Raw genomic sequence first — 18,759 nt, 5'->3', positions numbered from 1 at the left:
GTATAATAATTAATTTTTGCACTGCTAGTTGCATTATTTTTTCTTATTGAATTGTCGACGACCAATTACACACGCTATTTTTATGTAGCCGTGAACTTTTTGTTTGTTTTGTCTTGTCACTTGGTCCATTAATTTCTTCCAAAAAATAATTTGACATTTGTAACGATATTTGATCTAACGATTATAAATTTTAAAGTTGAAAGTTAAAATTATATTGGAATATTTGATTATTTTATCTAAAATGTTAAATAACAAAAATTAAAGATTATTTCGAAATATGGGTATATGTGTAATGATCCATTGCTTTAGGCAGCTCAATTGGAGTAATAGCACATATAAATCGATTTTGATATCTTATTTAAGTTATGATTGAAGTTTATAAATTTGGTAAATATAATAAATTCAGACTTAAGTCCAAAAAATTATATGATTGAATTGCAAAATTTGCATCCAAACGTATAGATTTATTTGAAATTTGGCATATTATTTGTGTAAGTGAAATTCAAGACATAATTCTTTAACGTTGAAACAATAATAATAATAATAGTAATAATAATAATTTTCAAATGGTATTTGAAGATAAAACTTTTTTTAAAAAGAGTTGAAAAAAACTAATTTTAAAAAATATTTCTTGGAAAAAAACTTGTCATCACACAGATTTGAGTGGACCAATTAAACAAAATCAAGCTCAAGCCCGTTATCTGTAAAAGAATGGGCCAAACTATATATTACACATACATTACTACTTTGAAAATATTACATATCCTCTCACTAATTAATAATTTCATACGAAATTTCTTGTCAGATACATCTATATACATGCATTTCTGTTATCAGATACACTCTAAAATACATATTCATAGGGAGAGAAGCGAGTGATGGAAGAGAGAGCCAAACGAGAGAGTTTATATATTTCACATACAGGTAAAACACACTAGATATATGTATTTGGGATACCATATACATTCTGAAAATACATGTATATATATAGAGAGATAGAGGCGAGCAAGATATATGTGAACCTATTTGTAAACAATATATCTTAAACGAATTACACCTAATTTTAACCTGATATATTCAAGATACATGCATCTGGACGTGCTAGATACATATCTATATCATTGCTATGATACCAATAAATTCACTACTTCAACACCGTTATCGAACATTGTAGGCTGAACATCTATTTTTTTCATATATCATTTCATACCGAGAAGAAGGATGTGTACCTCATGATTCCACCACAAAATATTATCTGTTCTTATCTATCTGTTCTTATTTGAGACACATTTAGAGACTAATTCTTATATAGTGTTGTTAATTATCAAAACGTCATATTTAACCTAACTCAATTTAGAAAATTGATTTTTAAAACAATTAATTTGACAGTCTGTGAGATAATCTCCCAGATTATTCAATATTTCAAATGTGTTAATTTGAAATGTCTTGTCTACATATCCATTATAACATATAATTATTCAAAATTTTAATAAAAAATATTTAGATATTTTATATATAAACTAAGAAAAGCTTGACCACATGGCCACTTGGCCACAATTATTGTTCCGTTGTGTTTACAGAAGAATCCATTAATATTATTATTATGTTGATTATTTGAAAAAAATTATATAATTATTAAAGGGAGATTGCAAGATATATTTATAAAATATTTTTTTATTAGGTAAATCAGTTTTGTTTTTATTAAATAAAACCTCAGAGATAAATCTATTTATAAATAGTAGTTAGTAATCTGATAAAAATGATTCCCTAATTTGCTATTATAAGTTATAACTTATCGATAATATTAAAAAATTCTTTTAAATTATCGATATATATATATAACTTAAATTCTATGTGAACACCAATTTGTACACATAAGAGCCTTCAAAATAAATGTTTTAAAATGACTCATCATGTCAATTGACCCCTATTTTCTATTTGGATACTACATAAATTAAAAAAATAGGTTTAAAAAAATTAAATTTGACACCACACGATATTTTAGAGTGTGTTTGGTATGAAAGAAAATATTTTCTGAAAAATATTTTTTAATTTTTTCATATTTGGTTGGGGCAAAAGTTTTGGAAAATGTTTTCCAAATCAACCCATTTTCCTCAAAATTAAAGAAAATGACTTCCCTTCAAAAATTAAGGAAAACATTTTTCAAAGCTCTCGTCCAATTTCAAATTATATTTTTTTTTTTGGAAAAACATCAATTTTTTTAAAAATAAAAATATTTTTCAATTTCAAAATTTTATTTTTTCACCCGATCCCTGACCACCCTCCCCCAACCCCACCCCCTCCCCAAAAAATTAATTTTGCTTTCTAATAATTTTTTCAACTTTAAATTTTTATTTTTAAACTCCTACCTCCCCTGGCCAGCCCCCCTACCCACCCCTATCAGACCCCCAACCCCCCTCCCCTCCAAAAAAAAAATTAATTGATTTTTAAAAATACTATCAACTTCAAATTTTTATTTTTTCACTCCTATCCCTTCAACCTGCCTCCCCTCACTACCCCCACCCCTACCACCCCACCCCCAAAAAATTATTTTTAAAAAATATTTTCAATTTCATAAATTATTTTCTACTCTAGTAAAAATAAAATATGTTCCTCAAAAATATTTTTCATTCATAAATTAAACACTAAAAATTATTTTCAAAAAAAATATTTTCTACGCAATAACCAAACATAAGAAAATAAATTTAAAATCTACTTATTTTCTAGAAAAATATTTTCTAAGAAAACATTTTTCATGAAAAACATTTTCCTTCGTACCAAACACACCCTTAGTGTGTTCCTTTTTTCTTCCAGATAAGATAGATGCTTACAATTTATTTATTATCTAATAAATGGGTTTTCAATGCCCATCTAACCCTTATCTTTACTTCAAGAAAACACAAAACTTTCTGTATAAAGTCGCATGAAGAGCTAATGCTTGCTCTATGAATCTCATCTAAGTTGACTCATTGGTCTTCCAAAGGCTAAAACTTTATGAAATTAGGGAAAATGGTCTGATATATTCCTCAACTTTGTTATTTGGAGCCGATATATCAGTCGTTATAAAAGTGACTCATATATGCCCTTATCGTTATACAAACGGCTCACATATACCCCTGCCGTTACAAAATAGCTCGCATATACCCTTCATTTAACGAAAGTTAAAAAATTTATATTTATTATTTCTAATTTTTTTTAAAAAAATAATTTAGGAGTATATATGATTCTTCTATCAAAGTTTAAGATATATTTTAATTTTTTTCATACATAAATTATTTTTTGACTTCTTTTATTATAATCATTTGCGTTTCTTATTATTATTTTGTTTTTTCTTTCATTCCTTAGTTTAAAGAAGAAGAAAAAATAAACTATTTTTTTGTGTGTATTGTAATTTAATTTCGTATTCGAAGAGAAAATTTGATCGTCTACAATAAATTTTACAAGAATAATAGTGAAACATAAATAAATTTAATTATCAAAATAATAATTATAAATTAGTCATTAAAACAAAGAACAGTAAAAATAAATATGTCTGACGAGGATTAAATTTATTCATATGAGATTATATTTTTTAGAAAAAAAAATTTAGATTAAAATTATATTTTTTTCATTTTCGTTAGAGAAAAAAGGGTATATGTGAGCCATTTGTTTACAAGTAAGGATATATAAGTCACTTTTATAACTAGAAGTATATCAGCTCTAAATGACAAAGTTAAAAGGTATATCAGATCCTTTTCCCTTGAATTTAAAATCTCCATGTGTAGCTGAGTTATTAATTAATGAATTAAGTGTAATAGTGTTTGATCTTTTTATACTAAACAATTGACTTCTAACTTCATATGATCCCAACTAAACCACAAGTGGACTTGTTCTACTTCTCCTAAAGTCATGGTTGCATGTTATCTTCTCTTAGAATCAAAACATGTTTGTCAAAATTAGATAGAGAAAAATAAAAAATATTCCAACACCGTTTAACTTCGAAAAACATGTCTAATCATACAATTTCTTAACTCTAAAAAAGTTTCCTTCACTTCAAAATACTTACAAAATTCAAAAACTTATCATATCCAAACACAATTCCTACTTTTTCAAATATCATTTTTTACGAAATAGAAATAACTTTTTTAAAATACTCGTAATTTTCATAGTCAAACGAACCCTCCAAACCAACCAATGGAGTATAATAATACTCCCTTCGTTTCAGACATCCTTTCCTTTTTAATTTATTTAAAAAAGTGATTTTGGTAACATTTTAATTTCAACTTTTCACGTGACAGGTTTAAAGCCACAAGATTAAAGAACAGTTTTGTATATTTCACATAACTTTAATTTAGAATCACAAGATTCATAAATCTTCTTTACATTCTTAAATTTCGTGCTAGATCAAACCTGATCATTATTTTTTAAACGGATGAATAATAAACAATAGAACACACAACTCATGTAATTGCAAGATTGTACCAAAAAAAAAAAGATGAGAAGAAATCACATCATAGAAAGAATGAAATCATAAAAATGAACAAAAACAATCAATCTTGAAGAAAACAATGTAATACAAAATGGCTTAGTATAAGCAAAAGATCATAAAGTTAACAACTCTGTAGCCCCCTTCAAGATAGTGTTGCCATCAAGAAAACACCACAAACCAATCCAAGAATCCCACCACTGATCCTTTTAGCATCATTTGGCTTAGTGTTACTTGCTGGTGATGGCTCATCAGCTGTTGTTTTATCATTACTAGTACCATTCTTGGGTTTAGTAGGTGCAGGGGCATCATCATCACTAGATGGATCAGTAAACTGAGAAGGTACTAAAACTTTGTCTAATTGAAAAACAGCCAATGGGGGGTCTTTTCTAATAGCATTATAAATGTTTGTAACAACAGAACCAGATGAGACATTCACTTGATTGTTACTTCCAGTAAAGTTAAGTCCAAAAGGCTCACCTTTAGGCCCTGTTGCTTGTGTTCTAACAGGGTTGCTTACTGTTTGTAAGTCATCAAATGTGTAGAACTTTGGTATGACATGGTTCAAAATGAGTTGTACTTTTTGTTGGTCATTTAGTTGGTTGAGTGTACCACTTGGGAGGTTGTTAAATGCATTGTCTGATGGTGCCAAAACTGTCATGCCTTGGTTGGAGTTGTTTACTTGGTTGTTGATTTGGTTACCAACTTGTGATTCATTTAGGAACTTGATGAATGTGTTGTATTGTCCTTCTTTTTTGAGGATTGCAAAGATGTCTATTGGTCCTGAGGGTGCTGGTGCTGGTGCTGTTGGTGATTGAGCTTGTGTGAGAATGAAAAGAAGTGGGAGTGTAGATAGAAGAATGAGAGAAAGAGGCTTTTGATGAGGCATTGTTGTTGTTGTTGGAAGAGCTACAAATGTGATATGATGTGTGTGGAGTTGTAAAGAGGATTGTGGTGTTAATTTATGGGATAAGTTTTGGGGCTAATCCTTGGTGGAATGAGCTGTATATGAACTTGCATCAAGACAAATAGGTATTATTTTGAGAAAATGAAAATATAACAACCAATGAATAGACTAGGAAGAATAAAATATAGTAGTAGTTAAGATATCCCAAACCCCCAAAACCACACTTAATTTTTCCATCAAATCAATATTATATAATGTTAACAAAGTATTTGTCGAGTCTAATTCAACGTCAAAAATCATCTGTCTGGTCTTAGGTTCATGAAATGAGCGTTGTTTACATTCCTTTAACTAATTTAAATTTTTTTGAACACTAGTGGATAACTCGAGTTTGAAGCGTGAAATAACATTACAAGACAAGTAATGTGTGACACTTTAAAACCTGTTGGCATGTCTAGGTTGAACAACTAAAGTGTCTGTCTGGTCCAACTCAACATCAAAAGTTAGATATTGTGTCCGTCTAAAAGTTAGGTTCATGAAATGAGTATTGTCCACATTCCTTTAACTAATTCGGAGCAATTTGAATATGAGTGGGAAATTCGACACTTTAAAACATGTTGGCATGTCTAGGTTGAACAACTAGAGTGTGAATAGAATAACATGTGAGTTCAACATTGGAAAAATATAATAACATAGACGGATTTAGTTTGATATTTGAACTTAATTTAACCTGAAAATCTAGTTTTAAGAGATAAGAATTGTCTTAGCTGAACAATATGGGAGGCACTTAAAATGATAATTATAGTAGTTAATGGGTAGTAATCACTCTTTGTCAACTGATTATTACAGAAATTAAGTTAGTAATAATGCACTAAAAGATCAAGCTTGACTTTAATAGAAAAAAAAAATAATGAATTTTAAAAAAAAGTGTAGGCAAGAAATGAAAAGAACCAGATCCAATTAGCCAAAGTAGCAATACCAACTACAAAGATGAAAATACAAATTTTATAATATGAGAAAAGCATATAATAATAGCATTTGACAGAGTGGCATAACATGGCATTACACATTTGTGATAAAACTTACATGGTTTCAACTAAGAAACAGAGAAACTTAGCTTGTCATTCTTTAAATTTATGATTAGGTAGGTCCATTATATATACAAATATATCTTCTTCTGTTTGTGGAATGTCTTTATCCCTTGATTTTTTTAGTTTTACTTTTCATCCGATGTTTGAAGTCGACATTTGAACCTCAATTTAATTTGGATCGTACCCTACACGGCGATTCAGGGGCGCCAGGACGACGTTTTTAGTAGGATTTTCTCCATATCCAAAACTCAGGACGAGCCACTTTACTTTTAAAAAATAGCTAGTGTTATTTTCTTTGGGAATATATTACATTTTATTTGCTTTAATGTAAACTCAATATCTATTTGAACAGAATTTTCTCTTTTTCTACAAGGGATAACTAATGTTTTCTATGAGGAAAAGCACTTAGGTGAGATTTGAAATGACAACTAATTATAAGTTATTACAAACAAAGATGAACTCATGAACTATAATTTTTGGTTGTTGTTATTGTTACTTCATTGCTATAGGTTGTGAGGTGTGCGCTTATCTAGTGTGACAATACTACAAATCAAATTATTTCTCTAGGCGGATATTTGTGTGATAATATTACAAAGAAAGTGGTGTTTTCAACTTAATATGTTATGGTTTCAATGCCCTTGCCAGACAGTGATGAGTTTTACGTGTTTGACCGCTTTATGGTTAAAAAGTTTTGCCGCATAAGTATTATCCATACTACTTTCCCTACAATGTTATGCAACGGTCATACAATCACCCAAAAAGTATCTAAACTTTAATAGAGATCGTATCGAGATTAATAAAATACCCATGAAAATACCAATTGATTGAGCATCTCTATCAATTTGGATTGAGAAGCCCATTTTGTTGGTCTCTCACTTGCCATGGGCTAAATGAGTGGACTCCTTTATTCTAATAAGAATATATTCTAACAAGCTTAGAATATCATCTTTATGGACCTTTGTTTCCCACAATGTCCTATTTGGCTAAGTTTGTATTGATTCCAAAAATTTTGTAGGTTTTTTAAGATAATAACTTTATTTCACGTGATTTTAGATGAACATTAAATTAGTTTTATCATTGACCATAGTTTCACATATATTAATTCACATACCTTCATGACATGAACAAACTAGTTCAAGCGACATTTTGTAATTTGATGTATAAGTAATCCGTAAATTAGCTATATATAGATTCAAAATTTCTATCAAATATAATATTAAATAATATGCGGATTATTTCTCGTATATTATCTACCAAATAACCGTATAGGGTGTGTACATAGGTCAAAAATTTCTAACAATCATAATACTAAATAATTTAAAATACATAATATATGGACCATTTCTCCTATACTCCCTGCCAAACGAACTTATAGTATGCATACATAAGTTCAAAATTCCTACTGAACATAAATGATACTATACGTAATATATAGACCATTTTTCTTATACTCTTTACCAAACGATCCTATAGGGTGTATACATAGGTCCAAAATTCCTACGAATATAAACAATATCATACATAGACTATTTTTGTTATGCTCCCTACCAAACGACTCTATAGGGTGTACACATAGGTCCAAAATTTCTACCAAACACAATACAATACATAATACATTGACCATTTCTCATACACTCTCTACCAAACGACCCTGTAGGGTGTATACATAGGTCCAAAATTTATACCCAAAAAAATACAACACATAATACATTGACTGTTTCTCATATACTCCCCTACCAAACGACCCTGTAGGGTGTATACATAGGTCCAAAATTTCTACCAAACATAATACATGGATCACTTCTCCGACCTATACACCTTAAATCGACCCTGTAGATTGCTCAAAATTCCTTCCAAACATAATACTAAATAATATTATATGTAACTATTTCTGCTAAAACTCTGATATACCAGCTTCAAGAAAGTTGTCCCATCAAGAAAACACAAGAAATCAAACAAAGAATTCCAACATTAATCCTCTTAGCATCATTTGGCTTAGTAGCAGCAGCAGTTATTGGTGATGGCTTATCATCAGCTGTTATTTCATCATCATCACTAGTACCATTCTTGGCCTTAGCAGGTGCAGGGGCATCATTACTAGATGGAGATTTAGGATCAATAAACTCAGAAGGCACTAAAACTTTGTCTAATTTATAAACAGCCAATGGTGGATCTGTACTAATAGATATTGCTTTTTCATATACATTTGTTACCACATAACCAGATGACACATTCAGTTGATTTTTCTTTCCGGTGAAGTTAAGTCCAAGAGGCTCATTATCTTCCCCTGTCGCTAGCGTCTCTACAGGGTTATGCACTGTTTGTAACTCATCAAATTCGTAGAATTTTGAGATTACATGGTAATTTATGAGTTGTTGTAGTTTATGCTCGTCGTCAGATATACTATTTATGAGGTTTTTGAATGCATTGTCTGTTGGGGCTAACACTGTCACGCCATCGCTGGAATTGGCTTTGTAGTTGATTCGATCTCCAACTTTTGTTTCTTTGAGGAATTTGATGAATGTATTGTATTCTCCTCCACCTTCGAGGATATGATATACGTCAACGGTGGATTCATCTTCTAGGATTCGAAATCTGTTAACTGTAGATTCAGCTCTAGTAACAAGGATGAAAAGAAGAATGAGAGAAAAAAGGTTTTGATGAGACATTTTTTGGAACAGAAATGTGTATGGTGTTAGTTAGTATATAAATTTATAGGATAAGCTTTTGGGCTAATCCTTAGTGGGAATTTTTGAAATCGTCTGAGCCTTTTACTATCTTTTTAGACGTGTAAGAAAATAAAGGAATCAAAATTTGGTCTCCTTATGACTTGAACAAATCTCCCCTTGTGAGTTAGCTTTTGAGATTCAGATAAATTTATCCTAATTTATTGTTTACTAAACTCAGTAATTATGCATTAAAATTTAAAAAAATCTAGCTTGACTTCAATTAAAAAAAAAACATTTTAAAAAAGAGAGAAGGCAAAATATTGAAAAGTAGTGACACTTCAAAAATTTCCACTTAAAAAAATACTTTTGGAAGACAATTTTTTTTTTTTTGTGGCCAGCCATAGTCATTTTCTTGGTGAATATTATAAAATTGAACTTTATCTTTTTAAAATAATTTTTTTTTGAAAGCATCGTACACTTCAATATGTTATTAACATTACTAGTTATAAAAAAATAACAATATGTTTAATTTATAAAAAATAATCGGACTCATACACTTCAATAATTTTCGAGCTCTTGTTCAATTCCACTTTTCTTAGTCCAAAGTTGAGACATGTAGGTCCTAACTCGTTAATCATACTACAAATATTTAAACGACAAAACTTGATAATTATGTGACAACACTAGAACTGTTTTTTCTTCCTTTTTATTTTATCTCTCCTCAGGTAGCTTTCACGTTTATGCTTTTTAATAATTCGAACTTATAAAATTGAGCTTAAAAGTTAAGAAATTGCTTATATACATACAAATACAATATGCATTCATCCTATATGCCAAATGTATTATGTATCAATTGTATCCAATCAAATATATGTGAGAGATTTGCATTTTATATTGATAGTATTTGAAAAATAAGTATTCAATTGTATATGTATTTTGTATCGGTTGTATTTGTTATACAACGAATACAACATGTATTTTTCCTCCCTCCTCCCTCTCTTGATCTCACTCTCTCCTCTTTAGATTTCGCTCGTCTCTCTCTATCTAATATATAATTCATTGTAATACAAATCAACTTGCATTTATATTTTTTCTGTAAAATACACAAAAAATATAATGAATACAAATATAAATGGCAAACCAAAATTTAGCCACGAATTGTATTTTTTTCAAGAAGTTTTAAAATGTTGAGACATTGCGCTTACCTACAACACTATATTATACATTATTATATAATATGCTATTATAATTGCGAATTGTAATTAGTGAAACCATAACTAGCTAAAAGGTCTTATTTAAGCCCATACATTAAATCATGAATTTTAAAGGATATTTGACAAGCCCAATATTTTTGGTCTCTTATTTGTCATGGGCTTAATGAGTGGACTACTTAAGTATAGATACTTATGAGTCAAGAATGAATGGAGATTGAGTTTGCTCCATCAATTGTTTTGTCATTATTGCAAATGTGGGAAAATAATTTTAGTACTATGTTTCAATTCCAATAATATTGTTCATGAGTTGCTTCATTTAAGTTCAATTTGTATCATCATAAAACTAAGACACGAATTCCAAATAAATTGATATATAGTATTGTTCATGAATTGCTTCATTTAAGTTCAATTTGTGTAATCATAAAACTAAGACACAAAACACAATAATTAATATATAATAAGAAGGGAAAAGGGTCTGATATACCCCTTAACTTTGTCATTTAGAGCTGATACACCCCTTATTATGAAAGTGGCTCGTATATACCCCTACTTGTAACAAATGACTCACATATACCCTTTTCCTCTAACGGAAATGAAAAAAATAATTATTTTTTTTCTAAAAGATATAATCTCATATGAGTAAATTTAATCCTCGTCAAACATATTTTTTTGATATTTTTTTGTTTCAATGACTAATTTATAATTATTATTTTGATAATCAAATTTATTTATGTCTCACTAATATTCTTGTAAAACTTATTGTAGATGACCAAACTTTTTCTTCGAATACGAAATTAAATTACAATGCACACAAAAAAAATAGTTTAACTTTTTATTCTATAAACTTAGGAATGAAAGAAAAAACAAAATAAGAATAAGAAATTCAAATAATTATAATAAAAGAAGTCAAAAAATAATTTATGTATGAAAAAAATTAAAATATACCTTGAACTTTGATAGAAGAATCATATATACCTCTAAATAATTTTTTTAAAAAAATTAGAAGTAATAAATATAAATTTAAAATTAATTTTTTAACTTCCGTTAAATGAAGGGTATATGTGAGCCATTTTGTAACGACAGGAGTATATGTGAGCCGTTTGTATAACGATAAGAACATATATGTGCCACTTTTATAAAGAGGGGTATATTAGCCCCAAATGACAAAGTTGAGGGGTATATGAGACCCTTTTCCCTAATAAGAATATAAGTTTCTATCAAGTTCAACTCCTATTTCAATTTATTAAAAATATTCTTTCATGAAACTTTTTTTACTGTCCTATTTATACCTAAATTTGTATTAATTGAAGAAATTTGTAGATCTTTAATAAATATTAACTTATTTTAATTCTATCACTAAAAAGTTTTACATATATGAATCAATGCTTCTACAGATTATTATATGATATAAACAAACTATAGTGTACATTTGATCATTTAGTCACTAGTGTGTGCTATTTATACTTTTTGGTGAATATGGTCTCCTCCTGACTCTAAAATTATAAAAGAAATAGACAAACTATTTCAATGGATATTTGATTATTTAGTGATTAGTGTGCGTTATTTACACATTTTGATAAAATTGTAATAATATATAAGATGTAGAGAAAGAGGGAAAATTCAGTACGAGCGGAGGTTGAAGAAGACATCAAGTTAAATTTTATAAATTTGTATACAATATTTTGGTTAAATTTTATAAATTTGTATACAATATTTTGGTTATAATAATGTAGTTAAAATGTGAGCAATGTGTTACTATTCAATGACGAACACGAAGAGTGTTAAAAAAGAAAATCAAATAACAGTAGTTGAAAAGATCAAGTTAGCCTATAGAAAAAATACTCATAACGAAGAGAAATAAATTTCTCTTAGAACTCTTATAGATATGAGTAGTTAATGTGAACGTTGAAATTGATAATTAGGTGGTGATTTTTATTTTTAATAAATAAAAAAAGAAACAATATTTGCATTTGTTTTGTTTTAAGCAATTGAGATATATTTAAACTTTTTTAATGACAAGTAAATATTTAATATTTAATTTGATTTAGTAAAATTAATTTTAGCTTTTAAATAATTTCACTTTACTAATTTATCAAATATATAAATAAATTAAAAATATCATACGTTAATTTGATCTACTTAAAAACTTATCCAAACACCCTCCTAGTCATCATAGTTAATTTGATCAACATATACCCCAATTTATTTGTTATTAAATATGAAATTGATAAAGTTATTTTATAGATTTTTATCCTATTATATATATGGAATACATCCCCTTTCTCATTTGAACTAATGAAGATGAATTCACACCCCATTTCATTTCTTATTTTATATATTATGATATAAATAATAAAATATATAATGTGGAATCTAACTATTACTCGTAATTAAATACAAAAAAGTATAATTATATCTCGAAATTATTATTTTTTATTCCTCATATTAAATATGTTAGAATGGCTCCAAGTGTTCGTTCATAATCAAAACATAGTTTAATTTTTTAAAAAGAAGAGAAAAACAAAATTGCCACAAACACCTAAAAGTAAAAAAGGAAAAGAAAAGAAAAATGACACGTGCCATAAGATCTAGACACTTCATCATCACCAATCAACATCAATATTATTGCCACGTCACATATCGTCCCTAATAAGCAAAGCCCCACCGATATAACGTGCACATCCCCTACACTTAATTTCTTCCTTCCTCCCTTTTTCTCTCACAGATCCCAAAAAACGAGATCGTAAAAGCCATTTGTTCTCTTTTTCCGATCACCGGTAGTTACATTTTCCTCTCCTTTCACGGCGGAACGCGGCGGCGGCGGTGGATGGCAAGAACCAATAAATATACCTCCCTTAACTTTAACGACATCTACGAGAAGAAAACTACTCCCAACTCCGCCACCTCTGGTAAATCAAACTCTTCTTCGTCGTCGTCGTTCGATAGTCGTAACAAGACTATTATCTCCAACTCTCGTATCCATGGACATATGCTTGTTCTGAGCCGGCCTACTCCAAAGCCAATCGCTATTCCACAAACCCAGCCTATTCCGATCCAGCAACAACCAAAGTTACAAAGCCCGAGCGCACCGGATCAAATCCGAGCTGGAGCTGGAGCTGAATCTGACTCTATCTCGCTTCGTCCACAAGGCCGTACTGGGGCTGGACCCACCACCACCACCTCACTTTCATCATCTCCTGTGAATCCGCCTTCACCTTTGCAGTCGCCTTTGCCAAAGTCGAACCGGTTCGTGCCCCCACATCTGAGACCGGGATTTGTAGGCAGGGAGGAGAAACCGGTCCCGGATGTTGCGAAGGGTGGTCAGGGAGTGAGGGCTAGACCGGAGGTTGGGGGTGGTCAGCATTATCATCAGGGATATCTTGGGTCGTCACCTAATAGGTACGGAGACAACGGTAGGCCGAAATCTGGAGGTGGGTATGATCGAATGAGGAGAGGATTTAGTGAAGCTGATTCTGTGAACTTTGTGAACCGGCCTAGTTCTAGCGGAGCTCGGCCCAACTCTAGTGGATGATGGCATCATGGTATGATTCCTCATCATTTGACATCTTACATATTCATATTTCATGCTGTTGGGAACTTTTGTAGAGATGTGGAGCAACTGAGAAGAATATATTTCTTTTGTATTTATCTCGTTTCAATTTGCCCAATTTTCGTGAAGTAGTCCCTTTTGATATTCATTTGGATCTGTGAATTACGTTTAAACTAATTTCATGAATGTGATTTTGTTTATTATGAGCTTGTTTGGTAGAGCGTATACTCCTTTCCCTGACCTCGTGGAGGTAGAGAAGAGAAATCAATAAGGTTGTTTTCCTTGACAAACATGAGAAAAAGTTTCATTCGATATTATTTGGAGGGAAGAGTATATATAGGTTTGATTTGACTTTTTTCATCTGATAGTACAATATAGGTTCGAGTTGTTATCCTTTACTCATCTTTGGATTTATCTTTGTTATTGCCTTTGATTGGCAAGTAATATATAGTTCAACGCTTGTAAGGCCACATACCCTATAGTATGCGAATTCAGGCTTTTGTCTTGATCGTAGATGCTTATTATAAGATTTTGTGAGTCAACGTTTAATCACTAATAATCAAATAAGTGCAACGTTTAATCACTAATAATCAAATAAGTGCAACGTTTACTTTCCTATAATTGGTTACCCCCCCAACCCCCCCCCCCCCCCCCACACACACAAATATGATAAAAAACGGGTCACCATGTTTTGAGGTTAACAAAGTTCTGTCTTAATGTTCGTAAGGGCACATTTACGGTCCCCTTTTTTAATTCAGATTTTTGTGAGGTCCTATGCTTGCAGTGTCAACTATCAGCATACTTTTCTTTCTTATTGAGTAAATAACAAAACAGGATACTAAAATGCTGTAGTATTATAGGCACTAACAAAAAAAGAAACTTGAAAATGGAGCTGAAAATACGTTGTATCTTTATGATAAAAAATAAGAGAAGGTTTTAGCAGGCTTTGTTTCTCTTCACTGAATATCTCGCGAAAATATGTCCGGGGATGTGGTGGATTTCCCACTTTTTCTGTGTCATCGGCATTTAACCGTCTATCACAAACATTCTGTAGATGTTTCTTTGTGTTTCCTAAAAATATAAGTAGTTAGCAAACGAAACATGTTTCCTTAACTCAAACATGCTTTTTCAATTTTGTTTATCTCAAAATGTCTTTTTGGTGTTTCATTCCCTCTTTCTGCTTTGAAGAAAGTGTCTTAAAAAAGTTGTGATTCATTTTAAATTCAGCCTGCTGGTTTTATGAATAACCTTTGGAATCTTTTTTTATATACAATAGAACTTGCCTAACTGTAGCTTTGAAGTTCTGTTTATGTCAGTTGGAACTTGGAGGAGGCTTTTTGGTTGAAAAAGTGTGACAAAGAACTTCACTCGGTTTCTTGAGGAAACTTTTAGGGATTTTGTTTGTGCAAATCTTTTTCAAAAAGTGAAGGTAATATTATCATTATTTGAAATGAGGTGTTTCGTTCAAAATTAATAAAGAAAATCACATATGTTTGAAGAACTTTTTGAAGTTGAAGATAGATGTAAAAACTATTGCTCACCCAAAAACTTTCTTTCCAATCATGAAACACACTCACAAATCTTAGAATTGCAACAAGTCAATACTCAAATGTTTAGTTTAAGAGGCTTCATAGATAGATAGTAGTCAATCAAATAAGGCATGAACACAGTTATGTTTTGACTTTTATGTCTCGTCTTTACTACTATTGTCTCGCTAATTATATTACCTTATCCTTAGATTTTTCTTTTCAAGAACAAGACCCTAACTCTACTTTTATTTCAAAGAATCACCTAAAAGTATCCCTCAAAACTAAATACTATTGATCCGTTAGGGTCGGGCTGTATAGATATAAGTAACATAAAACCCGAAAGGTTTTCAAATAAAATTAACTTAAAAATGCAATCGGCAACCTCATTTTGACCTATTTCAGCCCTAGCTTAGAACGTCTAAAAGGGATCAACTTATTTACATTCTTGGACCTTAGGATTAAACTATGCAGATAATTGAACACCCACCTATTGAATATTTTATGCCTTGTCTTTACTATTATTGTGTTGGAAGGATAGAGTGTACGCAAACTTTACCTCCTACCTTGTGGAGGTAGAGAGACTGTTTTCAAAAGATGTTCAACTCAAGTAGGTAGTAAAAAGGAAAATGACGACTTTAAACACTAGACAGAAAAAAGAGAAGTCAGGGAACTAGCAAATGTGTTGATTACATAGTACAACAAAATAATGCCCAATGTCATTCATCACTATTGCTAGTCTAACAATAGGGAATTAACAAATATATGAATTACCAAAATACGAAAAGTGTGGCCTTTACGACAAAAAATGACCAAGGCCATCAATAACTACCCTAAGTCTAAAGTTGGGGATTAGCAACCCTATCAATTACAAAATATGCCTTTTACAATAGAACTTGAAACGCCATTCAAATTTAACAACCCTATTAATTACTAAATACATACTTTAATCAAATTTATCAACTTCTCAGCATCAAACCAGAAGCAGTTCAGTCCCCCTCGTTTTGTCGAGACAGGTGGCGCTCCAGATATCTGTGTAGGTTTCCATGGAGTATGAACTATGGAGGTCATGTTGACAAATGCTATTGTATCGCTGTAAATAGCAAAAAGTTGAATGTCAAAAGTATTCATAACAACACTATTGGACAAACAAAAGAAAAGAAATATTATTTATTAGATGCCATGGCATCTTTGTACGGGGGCTAATGAATGTATTAACCATTTAATATACACGTTTGGGTGATTCTATGAAATAAATACTTCTAGATCTCGCCTCTTTACAAAGCTGACATCTAATAGACAGAGGATGGATCTAAATAATGTTGCCTAATTTTGACTAGTAGAAATGCTAGGAAATATAGATAGTCTATCATGTTCCATCAATGGATTGTGGGATGCATCCAATGTAAGATGGACCACAATCTACATTTCTACTTGCAACAAATTTCTGAGAGTGTAAGAAGGTAGGCCGATATTTCTTTTGGCAACTTGTGTATCCAAGTCTATGATGAGTACCTCTTTACTTAGTTAAATTACTATAGCTTTTCTGAACTCTGCACTCTGTCATGGGTAAGGGTGCTTGAATTTTCCTCAGATATGTTCTGAGCTCATTCAAGATGTACACTTGAAGTGAAGAAGAGGGATATAAGCTTTTAGAGAGTTTGTTAAGTCTTTCCTAGGCCTTGAAAAAATCTGTCACAGACCTCTTTGCCATCAGCACACAGGAAAGGGGTTTGTACTGCAGTTCACATAGAATTCACTCTATTGTGCATTGGATCAGTCAACCCCGCGATGGAGGTCATATGCTTAATTTCCAACCTTCCTTCCAGCCATGCCCATACGGAGCATGACTTCATGTGCAAGTGCAGCTATTACTCATGTATGTTGCAGGCAGGTCCAATTATAGAATCTGTTTGTTTATCCGGTGCTTGAGACAAAAAACTGGTCCATAAATGTGGAAAATAAGATTTTTGTTCATAATAAGAAGCTATTTTCTTTTTCTTTTGAACCACTTTAAAGTCTTCTGAATGGTACTTGCATTGATGGTGCCAACCATTGGGGTTGTGCTTCTTCCTGCTATCATTCACATTTTATTATTTTTTGGGTGGGTAGCTGTGTTGCAGTTGGTTCAATTGTATCTTTGATAACAGTGGTGTTCGTGTCAGTTTGTGCACACCTCGATGGTTCTACTAGTTGTGTTGCAGTCAGTTCATGTGCTTCATCACTAAAGAGTATAGTGTTCTATTTTACTGGTTGCATTCTGCAATTTCTTCAAGTGCTGCTCTGAGGGAACTCTATGCAGTTTCTGCAATTTGATGCTGCTCGTTCATGAGCATCAGTACGAGGAAAGTGTAGTGTTTTATTCTGCAATTGCTACGAGTGTCAAGTTCAATTTTTCAGCATCTTGTAATATGATTGGTCATATGACATGCTTTATCATTCTGTTTGTTAGGAGAAAAGTAAACATGACTTGTATATTAAACCCTTTAAGCTAAAGACATTCATCGGGAGTTTAGGAACCACAATCTTGCAACTCCAGTTGTCGTCCATAGTTGATTTGCATGTTGTAAGTTGGACATTGTTGAACATAAAGTATAACGATGACCCTCTTCCCTGGCACTGTTAAGAGGAAACTGAAGTAACATAATAGTGAGAGGGCTATGTTTCTGATCCACATTTTAATTTTGGTTGACAGATCCTGATGGAGCTTAGCTCCCCTTTGCCGATGAGGATGGAGAGGTCTTTTCTGAGGCAAATAGGCTTGCAAGATCAGCTATGGATGGATGTTAATGGTTGTTGAAGTCATGGAAGTAGGATTATGACCAGGTTGCTCCTTTTGTCTGCAGTAGTCCAGTAACCAGATTATGAGTTGCTGGTTTTAAACGAAGACGTTCAAGGATCAAAGATCGATCAAATTGTTTCTTTCATTTACCGCCTTCTAATTTTCTTTGCTTTCATATCTACCTTCTCTACTCTCTCAGGAAGAGAGAAGACTTGGATGAAATGTAATGTATTGTATGTTTTACTCTATGTTATACTGTGCAACTACCATAAATTGGTGTATTCTGATGGTTTAATACCACCATCACCATATTGTATTTCCAGACTTATCTGTATCACAGTGCATACTAATTTTCTGTTTTCAAGGTTTCTTTCTCTTTCCCCACTTAGTTTTCATGGTGATAATTCTACGTTTGGATTGGTTATTAGTCCAGAAAAAAATCAATTTAAGCTTCGATTTGTTTGTTTCTATTACATTTTCCAGGCAAAATATATAAATAGATCTCTAAACGTGTTAGGGTTTTATTTTTTTATTGAATAATTGAATCAATCATGATTT

General features: G+C 31.2%; 3 protein-coding genes across 4 annotated transcripts; 1 reads left to right on the top strand and 2 right to left on the bottom strand.

The window, feature by feature from the left end:
- Positions 1-4,516: 4,516 nt before the first annotated feature.
- LOC101256014 (fasciclin-like arabinogalactan protein 9) lies at positions 4,517-5,588 on the bottom strand. The gene has a single exon (XM_004243344.5). The coding sequence runs from the start codon at positions 5,352-5,354 to the stop codon at positions 4,611-4,613; it is 744 nt and encodes a 247-aa protein (XP_004243392.1). The 5' UTR covers positions 5,355-5,588; the 3' UTR covers positions 4,517-4,610.
- A 2,437-nt stretch (positions 5,589-8,025) lies between these two features.
- On the bottom strand, positions 8,026-9,187 carry LOC101266654 (fasciclin-like arabinogalactan protein 9). The gene has a single exon (XM_004243769.2). The coding sequence runs from the start codon at positions 9,127-9,129 to the stop codon at positions 8,377-8,379; it is 753 nt and encodes a 250-aa protein (XP_004243817.1). The 5' UTR covers positions 9,130-9,187; the 3' UTR covers positions 8,026-8,376.
- A 3,832-nt stretch (positions 9,188-13,019) lies between these two features.
- On the top strand, positions 13,020-18,589 carry LOC543591 (uncharacterized). 2 transcript variants are annotated; one of them, XR_742394.4, is made up of 3 exons: positions 13,020-13,885; positions 15,210-15,322; positions 18,115-18,565. XR_742394.4 is itself a non-coding variant. In NM_001312645.1 (2 exons), the coding sequence occupies exon 1, from the start codon at positions 13,171-13,173 to the stop codon at positions 13,873-13,875; it is 705 nt and encodes a 234-aa protein (NP_001299574.1). In that variant the 5' UTR covers positions 13,087-13,170; the 3' UTR covers positions 13,876-13,885; positions 18,115-18,589. The 2 variants fall into 2 exon arrangements, 1 of the variants encoding a protein (NP_001299574.1); NM_001312645.1 differs by lacking the exon at positions 15,210-15,322 and having other exon boundaries at positions 13,087-13,885; positions 18,115-18,589.
- The last annotated feature ends 170 nt before the right edge of the window (positions 18,590-18,759 follow it).

The sequence above is a fragment of the Solanum lycopersicum genome, chromosome 7 (genome assembly GCF_036512215.1).
Source record: "Solanum lycopersicum chromosome 7, SLM_r2.1".
Classification (NCBI taxonomy): domain Eukaryota; kingdom Viridiplantae; phylum Streptophyta; class Magnoliopsida; order Solanales; family Solanaceae; genus Solanum; species Solanum lycopersicum.
This window is presented reverse-complemented; position numbering and strand designations above follow the sequence as displayed.